Source organism: Coloeus monedula (assembly GCF_965178545.1).
Source record: "Coloeus monedula genome assembly, chromosome: 19".
In the NCBI taxonomy this organism is placed as follows: domain Eukaryota; kingdom Metazoa; phylum Chordata; class Aves; order Passeriformes; family Corvidae; genus Coloeus; species Coloeus monedula.
In genome coordinates, this window is record NC_138799.1 from 7,471,430 (window position 1) to 7,493,296 (window position 21,867).

The 21,867-nt window shown below is 42.8% G+C and overlaps 1 protein-coding gene across 1 annotated transcript in view; it reads left to right on the forward strand.

The window, feature by feature from the left end:
* The window catches only part of HLF (HLF transcription factor, PAR bZIP family member), a 36,415-nt gene extending 18,439 nt beyond the window's left edge, over positions 1-17,976 (forward strand). The window contains exons 3-4 of the mRNA XM_082294171.1: positions 10,685-10,905; positions 13,802-17,976. Of these exons, the coding sequence (XP_082150297.1) occupies positions 10,685-10,905; positions 13,802-14,017 (437 nt within the window). The 3' untranslated portion in view covers positions 14,018-17,976. The remainder of the gene's footprint in view (positions 1-10,684; positions 10,906-13,801) is intronic.
* Positions 17,977-21,867: the final 3,891 nt, after the last annotated feature.

Consider the following 21,867-nt stretch of genomic DNA (forward strand, 5'->3'; position numbering starts at 1 on the left):
GCAGTGGAGGCCATGCTGTGTGTGATAGCAAGAGTAAATCTTTAAAAATCTTTATTACTTGTGGATTGGGGGAAGAGTGTTTAGAAGAAAGGGCAGTCTCATATGGAGTCAACTTTTTCTGATCCCTTTTGCTGACATGCCTCCTGAAGGCATCAGAGTAAATGCACTGCTCAATAAATGGAGGGAGGTTTGATTTCTGTGTCTTGGGGCATTTTAATTTCATTTTTGACATCATTCACTATCTTCACAGATTCAGCATGCCTGTTGCATTGAGAACATGCATAGTAGTGTGTTCAGAGGCCTAGTTCAGGGCTGTGGGCAGTTTGCAGAGGAGGTCACAAGTAGGAATATAAATATTAGAATTCCAGGATTTCTTCAAGAGATATTCCATCACCAACCTTTTTCACTGCCTCTGTCTTTAAAAGATAAACCTGAAGGTTTTGGTCCATGTTGCTCTGTCTGGTCCATGTGAGTGCTGTTGTGAGCTACAGAAGTCTCTGGAGGCATTAGTTTGGGTTTGGAGGCTCCTCAGCAAAGCAGTTTCTTGCCATTTTCTGGTACTCAGTGACTCCCTCACATTTAGAAGTGAATTTACCAGTGCCCAGTGTTCAGTGCTGTAGTATCTTTTAATTTGGCTTGCTTTTTGAAGTTACCTGATTTTGCTTGTGTCTGACATGCCACCAAAACCTCCTTTATGCAGCAGCTGTAAATAAGTAGTTACAGACACAGGGGTAATGTCCATATTCAACAGCCTTTTCTCTTGGAATTTTCCCTAAGTGGTGACGTGTTCCCTTCCTTCCTCTGGCCCCCTTTTTCAGGCTACCCAGGCCTGATGCATCTGTATGGTTTATAAATGGAGATAAATGCATCAATAGAGAAAAAGCTACAACCACACACGCTTTATTTGTGCTCCTTGGGAATAAAGCTAGTATATCAAAGCAAGTTAGACCTCTGCAGTTATTGAGCTGTAACAACCCAAGTATAATTTTTTGGGTTTTGCTGTTTGTTTGGAGTTTTTTTTCCAAAACATATTAGAGGATCCTAATTGAGGGCAGAGAGAAAATAAAATGTACTCAGCCTTACTTAGGTTATGGGAACAGTGTGTTCCCATTCTGGCAGCTCTAATTCTTAAAACGTGATTATTTTATACAAATCACCATCTATAAATTGTCACATAAAAAGTGTGCTTCATTTTAGTGAAACGTAAAATGGAAAAAAATGGAAAAAAAGGGAAAAAGAGTAAAAAGTGACTGCAACAGTTCAGATTTGTGTGCACAGAGCAGATCAAAAGAGAAGAGGAGATTTGCAAGTTCCTGTAACTCTGCCCAGTGACCTCTTTTCCTTCAGGGATGTATTCCAGTGCTGCTGATAGCATCTGTTGTCTGTCTCTTGGGCTCCCCATTAGCTGCTGATTGGGAGGCAGAGGAAATGGACCTGTTTCACGTGGCTCTTCCATGCCAGTTGAAGTCTCCCTTGACTGTGTTTTGATAACACACCCAGGCCAGCAGGGCTTGGGTACCAGAACTGGGTAATAGATCCATGAGTCATGGGTGGCATATGCTGTCAGGATTACAGGAGGGCTCTTTGCAAGACCTGTTTACTGAGAGCGTGCTGTCCTAGATAGACAAATAAACAGAACAATGGGAGAGGGACTGACTTGGTCTGGAGTGTTGAAAAGCACATTGGCAGTGACACAGACACATCTTGAGGACAAGTGTTGTCTTTGTTTTGAGCAGAATTCCACATGAGGGCACATTTATGGGTGGTGAGGTTGTAGAGGTGAGCGTCTCCCAGGGAACAAGGGACAGGGCAGGAATAAACAGCCTCAAGCTGCACCAGGGGAGGTTCATGTTGGATGCCAGAAGAATTTTTTCAATGAATGGGTGGTTTAGCATTGGAAGGGGCTGCCCAGGGAGGTTTGGAGTCCCCATCCCTGGAGGTGTCCAAGGAAGGCCTGGATGTGGCACTCAGTGCTTTGAGCTGGTGATGAGGTGGGGATTGGGCACAGCTTGGACTCAATGATCTTGGGGCCTTTTCCAACCTCAGTCATTCTGTGACTGTGCTATATGAGGCTGTTACCTAAACCAGGGGCTCTATCTAAAATCTACTGGTTTATTAAAGCTTGGTACATAATTGTCCAAGGAAAGGAAAGTGGATGTTTTTGTTTCCTTCAGAGCAGATTAATTCTGATGCTTCTCTGGAACCTTCCCTTTAAGAAGAGAATTACTGTACTTTCCGAGGAATCTTGCTGTATGTGAATTGCCAGGTAATGAAAATATGCCAAAGGATGTCAAGAAACTCCAGTGTACCAGAGAATATAAGCATCTTGAACTGAAACATGCTTCTAAGCCAAGTGTAAATTAAAATTAAATACCAGTGTGAACGTTCTTCCCTGCAGCTCTTCTTCAGACCCCGTCTCCACTGAATTCCATCTTGGCTGATCAGCATCCTACAGAAAAATCAGAAAGGCATTTAGGAATGCTGTGGATTTCATGCTTTTCAAGACTTTTTAAATCCCTGTTCAGTGTCCTGGGAGCAGAATCAAACCCTCTCTTCCTCCATGTAGCCTTTCTGCAAGGGAATTGTTCAGAGCAGGAACAACTACTGCCAGGCATCTTGCACAGGTAGTTTGGAAGGGAATAAAAATTGGATTTCCTGGTTGTTTTCAGAGATGAGGCCTCGTTGAGCTCGCAAGTGCTGCCTTCACACAGGCTAAAGTCAAGGAAGGGCTTTCAGAGTATGGATCTTAGAGAAGAGATGAGTCTTAAGTCCAGGAGATGTAGTGGAAGATTTTACCTGCTGGTGCCTCCTCTTTGTTTATTGCTTTTGAAGGGCAGAACGTTACTGGGCCAGCAGGCAAAGGGTATTCCATTCACTCCAAGTTAACCACAGGCAGGAGTTGCAAGTGAAGCCCTCAAAGATCTGCAAACACACAACCTGTCTTGGGGTGACTTCATGATGCTGTATCCCCTATCGCCTGCTCTATGCCAGACATGAATTGTGTGTCTTTAAGCTGGGTCCGAGAGAAAGTGTGTGTGGGGGGGGAAGCCGAGTGAATTCTTCAGAGCAGTTTGTGTTCAAGGACTCACACCCCCCCCACGCTCTCACCGCTGCAGAGCCGAGGGAGCACCGTCCTGCTTTTAGCCAGCTCTCAGCTCTGTTTCTCAGGAGAGAGACACAGAGTTAAAATTCTTTGCTTTTTAGCTAGCCTGCTAGCTGAGGCAAGAAAGTTTGCTGGCTGGCTTTTTCTTCTTCTCCTGAACTGTTCAGCTTTCCTCCACTCTGGAACACCATCACCAGGAGGCCTCACACCACGGCCTGGAGGGGCCCATGCTGCACCCCAGCTCCAGAGAGAGCAGAGCCACACCTACGGAAGGGACTCTGAATCTACCAGGTTTTCTCCACAACAAGAAGGTTTATTATCTAACATTATTCTTTTTTTTTCTCTCATGGCTGTGTGCACCCTGCTTGTTAAATAAACAGCTTTTTTTTCACTTTTTTCCCAGAAAATTCTTTCTGAACCTGGGTAGGGGAGGGGCTGCTGAAACCTGCCTTCTATTAGAGGATACGTTCATCTCAGATGTTTCCTCCTAATTTGTCTCAAACCGAGACACAACCGAAGGCCATGTGTGCAGCCTCGGATAGCAAACCCTGTCCCTTGGAAATGCAGGCTTTAATTACATTTTATCCTCTCTTTCCCCTTTTCCCATTTTGCCTGCGGAGCTCAGACCAGCTCTGGGCTGAATCAGGGCTGTTTCAGGAAGGAAGTGGTTGTCTGTAGGATCTTGGATCTTGACCTCATTTACTGCAGATGTGAGAGGATGCAGGGAACAGCAGGAGAAGGGAAAATCTGGCAGGAAGGACCGAAGGATTTTGTCTGGAGAGACTGGACTTTGCATAAAGTTTCAGCAGAATTCTGAACAGTTAATTTGATTTTGTGGATGTGTCACACCATGTGTTTGCTTCCCTTTCTGTGAGAAGCCCAGTGTGACACCTTGAGTGGCTCTCACCTGTGTCCCACACCTGCAGAAGCCCATGAGAGAATTTGAAATGCAGCCAATGCGTACAACATTTGCTAGCCTGAGAGAATGGTGTTTTGATTTAAAATATCTGTACTTCTTCATCTGCAAAGAGAAGTGTTGCCCCTTCTTGCATGGGAGTCTTGTTTCTGAAGCATACAGATACAGTAGTTGTCAGTGCTGGATGGAACTCCTGAAATTGTTTCTCTACAGGAGGTTGGAATAATTTATGGCAAATATTATATGGGTTTATTTGGATAAATCAAAATGGGTGAAACAAGTGTCTCCTCAAGGAGGAAAGAATCCGAGTAAGATAGTATGGGATTGGAACTTTGAAGGTTGTTGCAACCATGACTGTGCTTCTTACACAGCTCTTGCATTTAATTTTAAAAACAAATTGAAAAGCTAAGCTTTCTCATGTGCCACTCTTACAACAGGCACATTGGAAATGAGTAGAAATGGACCTGACTGCACACCACACTGTCCTGCTGCTGGGAGTGAGTAGAGGATGACACCTCACAGTAAGGAGCTGAAGGAGGACAGGGAGCTTTGCCACTCTATTGTTTGTTGAAGAGAGTCTGTGGCACTTGGGAATCTGGAGCTGTGTTTGTACCATCAGCACAGGCACTCTCCTGCCCTGTTGCCTTTGACAGTGCTCTTCAACCTAATGCATTCATCACAACCTTTGCTGGAACAGCCTTCCCCTTCCAGGCTCTCTCCTTCTCATCTTTGGCTGCCAGTCTGTCATCCTCGCCTTCCTCACCTCCTTACCACCTTCTCAGATTTGAGTCCTAATCACTTAATGAAATTGTCCCCTTCTCCTCCAACTTGTCCACAGCTGGAACACGCTGCCCAGGGAAGTGGTTGCACCACAGCTCTGGAGGTTTTTAAGAAACATGCAGATGTCGCACTGAAGACATGGTTTCGTGTGGAGTTGGCAGTGCTGGGTTAATGCTTGGATTCCATGATCTTAGAGGGCTTTTCCAATCTAAACTATTCTGTGATTCTCTGAAGTAACACTGACCCAGGAGCTGCCATCTCTTCCAGTGCACAGGCCACTAGCACACTGCATTGAAAAGTTTGCCAGAAATTTTTAACAGGTTCAAAACAAAGTATTTTTTGCGGAACCTTTTTCGGGAAACCATAGAACCATTTTGGCAGAAACACAGCTGGCGCACAAGAAATACAAACAGAATGGTTGAAATCTGGCAAAGGCTGAAGGAACTGAAGACAGCATCCTCTAACGGGAAGTGTCAGATTATATTAATAAGACTACCAGTCCTGCCTGAAATAATACTGTAGAGGTCTGGAGCAGGAGGCACGCAATGCTGAGAGGGGAAATGACAATTCTTTCATAATTAAGTGCACAAGGTTTGTAAACAATGCTGATATCTTTAAAAAGTACAGATTTTAAAAACACTTTAGTGTGTCAGTGTTTTAGTGTGTGTTAGAAGCAGCGAATTATGTTGTGGTTGCATTGGGTTGAGATCCTTCTTTCTGTGGTGAGTGTTTGCAGTCACCCCATGTTCAGCAGAATCAAGTTTGTGTAAGGTAAGGAGTAGAGGAATGTCTCTGCCGGGTTGGAGCCCTGGTCAAGATACACAGATCTCCTGTTGCTTGGGAAGAAAATAAAGCTCCTATAACAACTGGTTACATAAACACACCCAGAGGTGAAGCGTCTTCTTCTCCCCAAGGCAGAGAGAGTGGTTGGGTTTGTCCTTCCAGTGTATGGCTTTAGTCCTATCCACCTAAATGGTTTAGTTTCTGGAAGACACAACAGTCTTAATAGCAGGGAAATTACATAGAATAAGGTAGGATAAATAAAAGGTTGCTTAGAATATTGTGAGGAAGTGACAAGATGCTGTCCGTAGATAAACCTTGACCTCCAGAATACCCCTTTTACTTTGCTACTCATGGGGATTTTTGCCTGTCTCAATCCCTGTGCTCTTGCTGTGTGCTCTGCAGTGAGAGAACTTCTCCTGGAGGCTGAAGCAGTTAATGCAGAGATGGATGACAGATTAGTCCAGGACAGGCTGTGATTTAGAGCAAGGGAACTATCCCAAATAGCTGGCCAGCTGCCAAGGGGATAGACGGCTTGGAAAACATACAGGGAGAGCTCTGGAGCAGCTCTGGGTGAGGATTATCTGTCAGTTTAACCACTGCACTTGCAGAGCCTGACTGACACACACAAAGTACCTTCAGTTTGTATAAAGAAAAATGATTAGCAAACATATTTTATCTCTGGGCTGCTAATAAATTGAGTAAGAAACTCCTCTTTTATTTCCCTCCAATGTGTGTAAAAAATAGGGAAAAATATTTTGATTAGAACATTTTCACTCCCTTTTCTTCCTCTTGTCGCTGTTCTCCAGCTGGCTGTTGAGCTGATGAAGAGTGTAGAAGGGCTGTGAGAAGGGAGATTTTCTGAAAATCAGACACAGTTCTATGGGAGTTGAATGATTCAGAATTGCGTTCCACATAATTTACCAGGGATCTCTCACAGTACAGATAAGAAGTCTGCCAAGCAGTGGTGCAGCTGAAGAGGTTATTTCCGTCTTCACTCTCCTGGGCACAGCTGGTAGGTGGGATGTTTCAAAAAGGGGAAATTAAGAGTCAGGATATGGTGATTGAACTCCCCATGATACCAGATCAGCGTTTGGGTTTTTGTAGGTATACAAAAATGCTGCTATACTTTTGAATTGTGAATTTTAATTATTGCAGGCAATTAAAAGCTGCTATTTTTTTTTACCAGCCATTTGGTGACCTAGATGACACAAGTGAATGGCCTCAGTCCATTTCTCTCTGAAAAAGGAACGACACTGAAAATATTACCATTACATTGGACTTCCTCACTGGCAGTCTCTGCCAGGAGGAGACGGAGGAGGACGACGACTGAAAGGATTAGAACAGCTAACTTTCTTTCAAGTCCTTTTTTCTGGAAAATTTTCCACCATGCTAATATCTGCCATAGCAACACCAAAAGCATTAGCAAAGGCAAGATGTTAGGGCAGCAGAACTGCTGGGGTTGTCAAAACCTGCTGGTCCCTTTGCCAGGAGACACCTGGAGCTGTGTCTGTCCTGGCATACTCCTTCTTGCTTGAGTGCAGCTCTACAAGTGGGAAAGGCTCCAGACAAAAGGCCAGTGTTGACATAGTTGTGGTCTCTCCAGGCCATGGTTGAGACACATCACTAGGGTGGTATGAGGGGAAGTTTCCATTAACAATTGTTCCCAGCTTGCTTCCACTGCCACCACCACCGTGGAGCTCTGCAGCTGGATTTCCAAAAGAGCTTAATGCTCAAGAGTTCTCATTTCAGCAACTTAAACAGAGGGGCTAAGTTCTTTCCAAAACACTTGGCAGTCATCAGCCCCCATTGAGAACAAAGCTTAAGCACATTAAACAGTCCAGCCACTTCACTGTTGTGAAAATTTGGCTGCCATTGTGAGCACAGTGTTTAAAATGATGCAGAGCCTGGCAAAGGCATCTGGCTCCTGATGCTGGGCACTGAGGGGCCTTACCTTGCAGAGTAGGCTTCCTCCTTGGCTGATTGCGTGTGCATCAGAGCCTCTGAGCAGCCCTTTCTGTGGCTGTTGTGACAGCTGGGAAGCTTGGTGATGCAAGGATTAGTTGGCTGCTGGGCACATGACATTCAAATTGCTGTGCTTATTTGACCTACCTCTGATTGCGAGGAATTTAGTGCATAAAAATAACACCCCGAACAAATTTGGCAGGAGGATGCAGAGCGAAAGTGCCATGCACACCCGGGGAGAGGAGCCCAGGGAGCGATGTAACACGAGGCCATGCTCTGCACTCCTGCAGTGACAGCAGAGCCAAGGCCAGCGCAGCCCACGCTGTCATCTTGGATTACGACAAGTTCCAGCACCACAGAGATGTCATGGCCACTGGCCAGCAAACTAACAAAGACAGGTTCCTGGCTTGCACTATTGGCAAAACTTGATAGAATAAATAAAAAGATCCTGGGCGCTAGGAGTTGCCCAGCATAAAATGCTGGACCAAGCATTACTGGTTTTTCTGCCTGGGGCTTGAGATACCCTTGTTAACTCTGTTGGTCTTGATGGAGTTGCTGATCATTTGCAGGAGCATGACAGAACAGAGACTGGCAGAGGTGTGTGTGCCATGTGGGTGTAGGATATCTACTCTTGGGGCTCCTAGTGATGGTGTTTAGACACATGGTTTGTTCAGGCTTTAGTGAACAGCATTTCCCTTGAACGAGCTTCTCACTGGCACTGGAACATCTTGTGTTTACTGAAGGGCCAGGTCTGTAGTCGTGAGAACTTCCTAGAGTAGGGGAGAGGAAATGTGTGCATGGAGGGAGCAAGGCAGGACCTTGACTGCCATGTCTTGTCCCAGATCCCTGTGGAGGTGCATCCCTCTTTATTTTGCTGTTGCATTGCTAAGATGCAATGCCTCGATTTCCCATGTTTAAAAGGAGCATTTTTGCCCTTTTTTCAGAGGGATATTGTAAAATTTCTTGAGGCCAGTGACTACAGAGCTCATGTAATTGTGTAATATGGCACATTACAAATAAATGATAATATGCAAACTGATACTGTGTATCAAGAACTTCAGCAATATTTAAATATAGGCTCTCACCTGGACCAGATTTCACAATCCATTTGACTTTCAGAAGCACCCTGCAGGCTCACCAGAAATACTATAAAAGTACTCAGAGCTCGTGTCTTGCTTAATTTTTATCTGTACTACAGAATGTGCACATTTGTAGGTGCATACATATGTGTATTTGTCTGCAGTGAGGAATACCTGGCTGCTCCGGAACAGGCACTCACCCAAGGAGCTTTTCCTGTGTTTCGTGCTTTAAACGAGGTCGTGGGGCCCATCCGTCCATCAGCGAGGGATCGGCCCCCGCGGACGGCAGGGCTGCCGGGGTGCGCGTCCCTTGTCGGGAGGTGCCACCGGGGCAGGGAGGTGGCTCAGACCCGCACGCCGCCGTCTCCAGGAGGGCCGAGGCTTGTGAGAAGCCGCCCCGCAGCCGCAGCCGTGCGGGCCGAGCCTCCCCCCGGCTGTCCCGGTTATCCCGGAGCGCTGCGCTGGGAACGCGCACTCACCACCCGCGGCAGGCAGGGGAAATGCCGCTGCCGCCGCCGCTCCCGGCTGTATTAACGGGGGACAGCTGGAAAGGCCACGCTCCTGGCCCCGAGAGCGGGGAGAAGCCGCTGGCACCGCCAGTTCCCGGCTGGATTAACGGGGGACAGCGGGAAGCGCCACGTTTCCAGCAGCGCGTCCCGAGCCAGGGGCGGCAGCGCTCCGCAGTGGCACAATGCGTGCAGCAGCATCCTTTCCTCTCGCTCCTCTCCTGCAGCCACATCTATATTTTGATAACTTTGATCCTCCTTTTCTCCTCTCCCCGGCCCTCACCAGCCTTTCCTGGAAGCTGATTTTATCAGCTCTAAAATAGGAGGTACAAAAGCTCTCCCTTAGGAAGCCCTGCGCAGTGCAATTCCCCCAGCGCATTTTCCGTGTGGTTCCCGTATTATTAAAATAAAACCTGCATTGTTAATGCTGGCCTGGAATTAGAAACGACATATGTTTACTGTTTTACACCCTAAATATTGCAGATGTGGGCACAAGTAAGGAAATATTACGCAGCCACAGGATGTTTTTGTAGTTATCATGAAAGCCATCAGATCACTAAGGTTGAATTAGCAAATAGCCAAAATTATAAAAGAATATCTGTTTCAATCAGAAGTCCTCCCTCTGAAGTCTGTGAGGCTTCTACTTCTGAGGCATGTGAAAACTTCTGAAAATTCTGCCCCCAGGGATAGTCCATGTTTAGGCAGCTGACTTCAGGATCCTATTTTTGGAACCTTTGGTTGAGATTTTAAATTGGATTTTTAGTGGGAATGGTGCCCGAACTGGTGCTGTAGGATCTTGAAGGCTGTATCTAAAATCAAAAAAAAAAAGAAAAATGGGAGTGATATCATTCATTTTCTGGGGATATGCTCCTTTTTATTAGGTTTTATATACCATAAAAGAGAAATGCAGCATTGATAAGTGTCTTCTTCATTTCTGCAGAGCATCTTTAAGGAATCGTTGTAGCCTTTCATGTTGCTGGTTTCCTTCACTGTCTTTTAGAATATCCCTGGTAGGATTTCATGGAGAATAAATAGCAGTGTCCTTGGAGTACTTCAACACAGCTGAAAGTACACTTCCATGAGATGCTATCCATGGCAAGTACAGTATGTTGTTTGATTGTAAAATAAACATACCCTCAAATGTATAACTGGGAGGAGTTACAGTGTACGGATAAATCTGAACTAAATGACAGTACTTAAGATCTGTTCCTGAGGATGGGATCCTAATGAAGTGGCACAGGTTGGAGCAATGTATCTTCTGCCTACAGTCAGTGCAACTCAATGCTGGATTCAGTGATGCTACGTGGGAATCCAACATTAGCAACCAGAGTTAGGAACAGATTCTGAATATAAAGGCCATGAGCATGTCTGGATCAGAATATATGCCTTGCAGAATGGACAATCTAATATTTAGCAAGAGTAGATATCAAATCTGAAGGGAAAGCTGAAACAATTACTACTTGTAAAGTATGTAGAGATCTTCTAAAATCCATGTCTTTTGATACAATTAACATATTTTTTCTAACCCAGCTGTATTTATCCTGTATTTCTGTAGGTCAGATCTTGCCAGCAAACCGGAACACACCGAGCCCTATTGATCCTGAGACTATCCAAGTTCCTGTTGGCTATGAACCTGACCCTGCAGATCTTGCTCTGTCCAGCATTCCTGGCCAGGAAATGTTTGATCCTCGCAAGCGCAAGTTCTCAGAAGAAGAGCTGAAACCCCAGCCCATGATTAAGAAAGCTCGCAAAGTCTTCATCCCAGATGACCTGAAGGTAATTTGGAACGGGTGACGAGGTGATTGCTATAGGGTCTCTAGTTCCTCACTGAGGTACAGGTTTGGAGTATTAATGTGTTTTGTCATGTAAGGTAAATCTTTCAATCTAAATCTGACTTTGCCATAGAATAAAACTGTTCAGGGTTCTGAATGAGACTGAAGGAAGGATGTCCCTTATTAGTTATGCAACAGTTGAAATTCATGAGCTCAATATTCATTTCCTTTGTATGCCAGAAACTTCCTGTTTGACCTTGGACAAGCTTGCTTTGTCCCATATTTCCCACTTATGAAACAGCCTGATCATGTTTCCTTTTTCTTCATCCTCTGTCTATTCAGCACAGGCTGTGAATCCTTCAAGGAGAATGGAGGACCCTGATGATGACAGACTGAAGTATATTGTGTCTTGTTTGGAAGTTCCTGTAGCTCTGTGTTTAATAATGAACGAGAACACTATAGTAAAAACTGTATTTCACTAATATATATTCAATAAAACAGGTGAAAGAATCTAGACAAGTGGTAGGAAAACAGAAGAAAACAGATTTTTTCTGCTGAGAAGTTTTAATACAATATGTAAAGTACAATACTACATCGATATTTTAAAAGAAAGAGTCCGTGCCACTCACTGATTTTGAGAAGGGAAGAGCAAAGTGCAGGAAGATAGTAGGAAAATTGATCAACTGATCCAGGTTATCAAACACTCTGAACATTACTTGCACAGTTGTTTTCCTGGTATGTGCTTTCCAAGAGAGGATCTCTTTTATCAGAGGCAGTCAGGGCAGAATTACATTCTGCTGTTGCTACTGCCCCCAAGACACAGCCTGAGTGCCTGTTGGAGTCAGTGGGAATCCCTGGCTGCACGTGCAGGGAGCCTAGGATACCATGTGTTTGCACCAGATTGATAGCATTAGAGAAAGAAGCTATTTTTATCCCTAAGCATGCTGTGGTACAAGTTAAAAGCACAGAAATCACAATTCCAGTAGTGTTCAGGTTGCTGTCACTCAGCTTTCCTTTGCAAAGGTTTGCCTGCACCTTACTGCTTGCCTGGGCAAGTTTTACTGCGTGTGATGCCCTGTTGGGCTGCAGTGCCCAAGGGAGAGGTGTTTGCTACAGGAATGGCTGGAGTTTGCTCCTCGGTGCTGTTTCTCCCTTTGTCACGTCTCCCAGGTACCCTTATTCATCAAAGCAGGCTTTTGGCAAAGGTCCTGTTGGCCAGAGGTTGAACCCAGCAGTGCAGCACAGGAGTGAAGCAGGAGTTCAGGGTCTCTCATTCCCTGGGGATCATCCCATCGCTTGCCCTTGACTCATTGCAGAACACTTGACCCAAGTGCTGCTCCTGCCCTGGCATGTGGAGCAGCCTCTGGGTTCTGGGGGAGGGTAAGCAGATTAGACCAGTCAATCGTCTCTGGGCTGCATGTGATTTGGAAATGCCAGCCTTACCTCTTTCAGGCCTGGATTAAGGGATTTGCCATAGCAATTTGTTAAAATAAAGAGGGATGAAGCCTAGGTGGCACACTAATAAATTGCTTAAAGCTGATTTTTATGGAGTGGAATGAGATGGGAAATTATAAACAAGATTTGGGTCATAGCTTTTTGCTGCATGCTTGTTTTTTTGGAGGATTTTGCAGGGTCGCATCTAAGTACAGGTGAAGAGCCATTTAGAGATAATGCTGGCTCCAGATCAGCATTCCTGCACACTTTGTTGAGCCGAACTTGGAGAAAGCAGTTCAAGAGCCCTCCTGCCAGAAGTTGTTTGGCTCCCGATTTGCCTTGTGCAGCAGCAGAAAGTGCAGAGCAGCAGGATTCAGCCAGGCTGAAGGACCCAGGTGTGGTGGGTGTTTGCTCAGTGCAGCATAGGAGCAGCTGGGTCTCCTGCCCAGTGCTGGTCCTTGGGACCTGCACAGGGAAATGGAAGCATGTTAAGATGAAGAAAGAGGAAATTTGAGCTCTGTGACTTGACCAGGCAGTTTGAGGGTTGAGTGGCTGCATCACTCTTACTCCACAGGGGACAGAATTTCACTTTTCACGAGAGATTCTGCCCACTTTGTATTTCCTGAGTTGTTCCAAAGTTCTAGAACTTAATTCAGTTACAAAGCAACATCAAAGCTGCCGTTTTGCTGAAGGCCACTTCATTGGAAGAGTGGAAAAATCAGGTGAAATTCAGTAGTTACTTCGAGTCTTTGATACACCAATGCAGTAAGGTGATCTAGAGGCAAGTCTTCAGGGATAACACTCTGGGAATGTGTTAGCTTATGGAATCTCAGGGGTAGTGGACCTATTTCTGACCAATGCTTTTTTTTCCACAGTCAAAGCCTATTGCATTAATCTCTGTGGTGGGTCCCAGAGCAGCTATCATCGCTGTGCCAAGGAATCCTCTTGCAGTGACTTAGTAATGCAGACAGGAACATTTTGGGGTTCTGTAGAGTGCTTTGAACATTAAGAAAGAGTGGAACAGTAGGTGAAATGGGTGATAGCAACACAGAGAGTAAACCAGGTGTTGGCTGGCAGTGCTGAGCAGGGCCAGAGGTAATTAGTGCTGCTCCAGCCACTGTGCAGGGTGAGTCATGGCACGCCAAGGAGGATGTGCTAACTAGGTCAGCCTAGACGGGAGATGGATTGTACCTCCGGAACATTGCTTCACTTTTCCTTGGAGGAATTCCCTGTCAGGAGGATGAGGGAGTTAGTGTAAACATTTTGACAGAAACATGTGAGGGCATCTGCACTGCCAGGGTGGATTGTGCCATGCAAAGCTGTAACTCCAGTGCCGCCGTGCCATGGGGTGACACTGGAGCCACCCGCAGTCTGGAGGCGGCTCCTGGGAGCAGCTCCCGGTGCGCAGCTCTGGATTTACCAAAACCTAACGCCTTTGTTCGCCTCTCTCTGTGTCTCACGAGCAGGACGACAAATATTGGGCCAGGCGCAGAAAGAACAACATGGCAGCGAAGCGCTCGCGGGACGCGCGGCGGCTGAAGGAGAACCAGATCGCCATCCGTGCCTCCTTCCTGGAGAAGGAGAACTCAGCCCTGCGCCAGGAGGTGGCCGACCTGCGGAAAGAGCTGGGCAAGTGCAAGAACGTCCTGGCCAAGTACGAAGCTCGGCACGGCCCCCTGTAAATCCGAGGCGGGGGAAGTGGGGTGTTTTGGGTTTTTTTCTTTTTTCTTCTTTTTTTTTCTTTTTTTTTCCTTTGTCGCGGGTTGGCATTTGACTAGATGGACAATGTGTTTCCTGTTTGATAGCACCACACCCAAACCAACCTTTCTGTCTTCAGCACTTTACCAGAAGCAGAAACAAAACTGACTTAATGTTGGTTTTTTTGTTGTTTTTTTCCTTTGTGTTTGCGTGTACGTGTCCCTGCGTGTGTGTGTGTGTGCACACGTGTGTGCCCAGGTCTGTGTCCATGGGTGTGCATGTGCGTGAGTGTGGGTGTGCGTGCGCATCTCAGCACTTCCCATTTTTATCAGCCCTCTTCAAAGGGTGCCACATTTTTACCTGGACTGTTGAGAACCACCATAGTAAGCTTTTTATTATCTTTTTTTTTTCCTTCAGTGCTGCTTCAGAGTAGGGGTTTTATGTTCTTGTAATCAGTTCCATCTTTCTGATTTACTTGGAAAGATCCCAGCATAAATTACAAAAAAAAGGAAAAAAAAAAAAGAAAAAAGAAAAAAAAAAGTAGATTTCAGGTTTTTTTGAGAGTAACAAGCTATGGTTTTAAGTCTGTCTAATCAGAAAAGTTAACATGCTAATAAAGTGCACAAATAATAATTTAGTACTACACTGCAGAACTATTAATTTATAGATCGCTTTCGTTGTATTTTTAAGTTTTGGTGATAATTGTCTTCAGATTTAAAAGTGCTGTTAGACTGAGTTTAGCTATACTCATGATAGATCCCATAATGGCTTCTCTGTAGCTACTAAGGTTCCTTTTCTCTCCACGGACCCCAGGTAGGTAGGTAGGAGTTGTTGGTAGAGCACAGAGTGTGTACCTTGCACTGCCTGTACCTGAAGCAATAATCCTGCGTGCATGCTGCCCGGATGTTCCCAGTGGACGTGGGATGGTTCCCTACCCAAAAGGAGTCTCAATGTCTTTAACAAGGAGTTCCAAAAAGTCCCAGACATGTTCCCGTGAGCATGCTGACCGTGTCCCTGCCGTGGGGGAGCGCATGTGTAAGGAGCAGGATCATTAGTTGAAAAGGAGAACAAAATTAAATAGTGTCTAATCAGATCTGATGTCAAAATCACAGGGGCTTTTCTGTTTTCAGTTAGTTACTCCATTTTGTGATTAAAAGTTGAATAAATACGTAAATTCAGTTGGTTTTTCCCCATGTTTTGTAATATATTTTCTGTGAATTATACCTTGCTGTTTTAAAAAATCACTTTTATTCAGTTAGAAGAAGTCACTGGTTTGCAAAGCCCATTTTTTCCTAGTGATTGTTGTTTTGAGTGTGACATGAACTGATGGTTCTGAACTTTATTGTTTTAAACTCTCTGCTTTTGAACATGTATGTTCTAATATAAAGTGGACTTCTGAAAAATGAATGTAAGAGACACTGGTGTATTTCAGAAGGGGATGGTGTTGTCATATACTGTGGTTAATCCAATCAATCAAAGTGTTTACTCTAGACCAAAAGGATAGATACTATAAAATGTATAAAGTTTATACAGAATAATTATAGTATGTTCGTTTTGTACAGTATTTTTCAAGTACAAATACTGACAATGTATTTTGAAAGACATATATATAGCAAAAAGGAAAAGCTATTCCATGTTTAAAATATATAGCAAAGATATATATTCTCCATTATTGTATAGAAAGGAAATGATTAGGGGTTTGCTGGTTGTTGTTTTCTCCTCTTTTTTTAAATCCTTAATATTTTAAGCCTGGCACACTGGCATGTTCTGTGCTTTAAATTAAATTTTTATGGAAGTAATATGGTTTTCCAGGGTGTTCCATATTACTGAAAAAGAGATACTTTATTATTTTCCATCACAAACACATAAAGAAACTGGTTAACAGGGACAAAGCACAACATGGATTTTAGTCAACTATTGATTGGACAATACAATATTTTGTAATGGCAGAAAAATAATATATAACACAAAACCACTCATAGTCATTTCCAATCTGCTGCTGCTGCTAGAATCTGTTTCCAGCTGATTTTTTTTTTTTTACAAACAGCTCAGATCCTGTACACAGCTGTGTGTACTGCATACAGTTAGTAACATGTGAGGAAAATACGGTGCTACATGTCTTGCTCACAGTTGTATAAGTGTTCTGACATTATTTTCAAATAAAAAGGTTGTTCATTCCATTAAATCATTACTCATGCTTCAGGAGATGGCTGCAGAGAACTCAGCATTTTGGTCAGCATTAAAAACACCCCTGCATGGATGGCATTTCTCCAGTATTTTTCCACAAACATACCTGGTTTGTTGGTGTTCCATAACGTGCAGTACTTGCCTGCGGACCATTTGTTCAGCAAATCGAGTTTCCATGTGCTACAGCAAGGTTTAAAGTGCAGTGAGTTATTCCCTAAAGGTCAGCAGAAGGCACTGGAGGAGACAGGAGGGTGTGGCACACTCGGGGCCTCTGCTGCAGCCGCTTGGGAGCACCCCTGGTTTTCCCTCTGCGAGGAGCCGCGGCAGCGTTCGCCCGCTCTGGACGCGCCTTTAACAGCAGCGCAGCAAATTGCAGCAGTCTCTAATCGCCCCCACCAGGGGGGTTTTTGGGGTGACCCAAGAGCAGAGGGAGGTCAGTGGTGCCACTGCTAGGGTGGGTTGTGACCACAAAGCTTCACGTAACATGCGAACAGCAGCTTGGAAAAAAAAAAGAATTCTGTTTCTTGGGGCAGGGAAGGGGTGGGAATTGGTTGTAGACTGGATATCCCAGGTTTATTGAGGCATGGCCACAGAGGAGCACAGAGGTTTCCAGGCTCTACCTCGTCCAGCAGTCCCAGAGCTGCTCTGGTGCCTCCTCGTCCCGTCCTGGGACTGGGAATGCCACAGGCTGCAGCATCTCTTTTGGGGTGAGGACTTTCTGAGGAGCCTGTGGGACTTAGGCACTCCCTGCTTACTGTGGGACTTAGGTACTCTGGCTGCTCTGAAAAGCTCACCTGGAAAGAAAAAAACAACAGGAAAAAAAAGGGCAAAATATGTGGGCTTAAAACTTGGAAAATCTCCAGGTTTGCTATCCGGGTTGTCTCCCTGAAAAAACAGTGAAAATAAATAAATGGAAGTTCAGCTCATTTTCAGTTCCCAAGGACAGCTCAGCTGGGCTCATCACACCTCTGATGGCTTTGTTGCTCATGAAGGAGCTTGTAGGTATAAAAAATTGTAATTTTATAAAAATAGAGAAATATATATTTGCAGAATAATTAATAGCTTATCTAAATAATTCACTGACCTCTATTACACTATAAGCATTGGTAAAATGCTTGTCTTCTCTTTCGTTTTTTGCTGAAACTTAGAAGTGGATTTTTTCTTTTTACAAAAGAATGCCCTCTACAAATCAGTGAGACTGGAGATGGATTTGTGCATCTGAGCACCTTGGGGCTCTCCATGGGAAAGCCCGTGGCAGAGGAGGCAGGGGGGTATTTCTTTTTCTGTTTTGAGTGGTGCTGAAGTCACTAAACCAAGCACCGTGGAAATAAGTTCTGACTTGAATCCACAAAAGCAAGAAATTCAGAATGCAGGGAAGGAGCTGGAGCGAGCACCAGGGATGGGATCGGCTCAGACCCCTCCCATGTGAATATCTTGCCTCTGTGGGTTTGTAATACCCCCAATTACTGCTTTAAAATTATTTTTGCATGTAATTTTACAATAGAGATGTGCAGTTTATTTTTATTTTGTTGACTTTTTTATGTGAAGAAAAAGGAATTATATTAAAACTTACACGTGATCAACCATCGTATTTCTGGCAACACCACAAGGCAGCATTAAATACAAGTTTAACAAATAGATCAAATTCTCTGTATGACAAGAAATGGTTTGCATCCTGTATGCTGTTCAGCCCAAATCTTTTTTTTTTGTCTGTTATTATTAATGTTTAATAAACTTTTAAATTTTTCTTCTCTCAGCTGTGTGCTTGTTTTAGTGTATCAGGGCATGGGGCTTTCGGGAGGGAATTTTTCTCCCCCGTCCTCTGGTCTGTCCCACCAGGGGATGGATCCCAGCTAATTTGGGGGGTGGGCAAATGTCCCCCAACCCTCCCAGCTGCCACCAGGGTTGGGTATAACCACAGCAAATGTGCATTTTCATGAGATTAAATAATTCAAATTATACTATAATTAGTGCTATTTATTATTTTAACAAAAATATTTTATTTTTTAAAATATATATATATGTAAGTAATAAAGTGGTACAGTGGAAGCATCATTTACATATATATATTATAGACTTTATATATCATGAGATAATGTATTAGCTGTAAATTCATACAGTAAATTCATAAAAATGCTGCATATCAAGGAGTACTTTTTATTGTAGTATACAACATAACTCATTAATTTTACTCTCCATTATAGCTAATATTTTATATAGACCACATGATAGTTTATACATACTACAGGCTTTTAGGTATCTAGTTTATGTAAATAGCTTATCTAAAGAATAAGCCTGGGAGAGAAAAACTGTAACTCAGCACTAACTCTTCCTGTAAACAAGTTATTAAATGTGTACATGTGTACCTATATACATCACTGGGTACAGGGCATGATACATAGGCACACGTATCTATAAAAGTCTGCATTTTAATATATATAGTATATATTATGCACAAAATGTATGTTTTAATAACACATTGACTCAATCTTCCTTCTGTGTGCATGCTTTCATTAGTTTTAAATATGTAGCTATAATATAAATTCATATATTTTAATACACATATTAAAGATATATGTGTATATAAATATATAAATTAAAATTGCATTTTCATATACCATATTTATCATAATTGCTTTTAGCTTCCTATTTTTATACACTCTTATAAATATATAAATAATTTTATTAATACAAAGGTTTTTAATGAGGCAGAAAGTGTATTTGGTCTAATAACCACACACACATGCATCTGCACAAGCACATACATCTCTGTGCATCCGTAGAGCTATACCTTGGCTAATTATGCTTTCATAGAGCATATTTAACAGCACTTATTTTATTAATAAACCTTTTTTAAAATCTCTTTTTTAAAAATACATATATATTTTATTGTTTTAAAGGTCTGGTTTTGCCATATATGTTATGCACAAACTATGATTGCTGTAATACACACAGTGTGGGCACACACATCCTTGTAGCTCACTCCCTCTATATGTTTTATATATTTACAAGTTTAATAACTGTATTTCATATAGCCTGCCAGAATTTACTACTTGAATAAACATTTTTAAAACACATGAAAAATATTTTATTGTTAGAAAGGTGCTTTTATGATACATGCCCTGAATTATGCACAAGAGTTTTCTTAATTGTCTTAATATACCCATATATAAGTACACTCCCACACTCACCTGTGTGCCTATATAGCTCTGGGTGTCTATAAATTGTGTGTGTATATATGTATATATATATACACAGAGAGAGAGTGTGTGTGGTTTATATATATATATATATGTATACATATATATATATATAGCTATATATGTATATATACACTAAACATAGATATGTGTATATATATATGTAGTGTCATATACTGTTGTATACACTGATATAAATTCAATTATATTTTCAAACAGCATACTTAGCAGAATTTAATAATCTAGATTATTATTTTTATATTTCTAATTATATATTTTATTGCTATAAGGGTCTGTTTTTACTACACTTTCTATATTATGCACAGACACATGTATGTACATACACACACATGTGCACACTCCCCTTCCTCTCACTGTCTAGTCAGACAAATTTAATAATTTTATTTCCATATAGCATATGGAACAGAATTAATAAGGTTTCTAGTATTTTTATATGAAGATGCATCTAAAAATTGTCATCACTCACATGTAAATATCTAAATATATATAGTATATATTGTGCACCAAAAATGTGGTTTAATAACCCAGAAATACTCCCTGTGGCTCTCGTGCTCCCTGCCCCTGTACACACACATATTTCTTTCGCAGAGGTTTCCATGTACACACTCAGGACAGAAAAATAGGTTTAAGAAAAATGGATATATTTTTATGCAGAGACACATGTATAAAACAACGTAGTTTAAAGGTTAAAAAATTATATTTTAATTTTATTTTTAAAGGCTAAATTTATATTTTTTGTATTTTTTTTCAAAAATATATAAAATATATTTTATTATTATGAATAGTAATAAATGTTATATGGGACACGTGTTTCTTCTAATACACACATCAGCCCTGTCTAGATGTTTCTGCACATTTATCTTCACATGCCCACAACTAGAGACATTTAATAATTACATTTCACACTGCCAACTCAACAGCATTTTCTTCATTAATGTGGATTTAGAGCTTTTTGTATACACATTTTATGGCTACAAAGATTGTATTTGCTATATATGTTATTTATTATGTACAAAATGTATTTGTTATAGTGCAGAAACACACAAACCCTCCTTGACTGCCTCTGGGTGTGCTTTTTGCAGCCTTTTGATTATTATATATATATATATATAAAGTATAGAACAGATAATACAAAAAACATGCATTTGGAGATGTTTTCTTTTTTATATGCACTGTATGACAGGATTTTCACATATGATGAGGTATTTAGTAGTACACCTTTACATGTGCAGAGACTATTTAAGAAGCTTTATTAATATAGCGCAGTTAGTAGCATAACTATAATAGGTAGCTATTTAAAATAAACCATCTTCTCTCCACTGCAAGCCAGGAGACACCCCAAACGCATCTTTATGGGAGCCAAGAGCACATTTTGGAGTAGCTTTACAGGGCGTTTGCCACTTTGGGGTCCTAGCGCTCCCCTATTAATCCACCTGCTTTGACTTCAGGATAAATTTGGTGGATTTAACATTCCTGGGGTCATTCATGGATGAAACGATCCCAGAAAATCCGTGATTTAAAAGTAATAATAATAAAAAAAGACTGGAAAAGTCCGGTCCCGAGGTGTTTCCTCGGGTGGACACAGCCCCGGCTCCGGCAGCTCTGAAGCATCCGAGGTCGCCTTAGGGCTGGGTTTGCTGTTCCTTTTTAACTTCTTTTACCCAAGTCCCAATTTTCATGAAATCTGTGAGAATTTAAGAATCTTTGAGATGCTTTAAATCCTCTATCACTCTTGCCCAGCTGCTTAAAAAAAAAATTATTCCGGAGCAAAAGAAAGACACAGCCGTACCCATGGCCAAGTCTGGACGACGAAAAAACGAATCCTTAATATTGCATTTAAGCGGAAGAAATAGGATTTGTCACTGTGACTATGACCGGTGCGTTTCCGCAGCGTATTGTTTTGGTGGGGTTTTTTTAACATGTAATCATTCCCTAAATGCAAATGTGGGTGGGGAAGTGGGAGAGCTGCGTGGTGGGAATGCCGAGAGCCTTTCCCAGCTGACACAAGAGGTCACGCAAGAGCCATGAGTGGCTCCCGAGCGCTGGGATCTGCTCCGAAACACCGCCAGCTTTTCCTCTTCAATATCCCCTTTATCCTCCCTCGGGTGCTTCTGCCTTGGTGCAGCCGCTGCAGGTGAGACCCCGTGAAGATCCAGGTCACCGGTGGTGAGGGGACAAAGGCAGTGCCACCCCACCAGTGACACGGCTCTGCCCAGCCCCGTGTGAGACATCGGGGGGGCTGCAAGTGCCGGGGTGCCCAAGGTGCTCCAGCTGCTGTCTGGAAGTGTGAAACATACTGGGACTTAAAAGAATGATGCTCAATCGTTTTTCACATTCGCAGACCCAATTTTAACTGAAATGTGAAATTAGCCCCACCTGCAGACAGCAGCCAACAGCCAGGTTTCACCTGGGATGGATGAAACCAG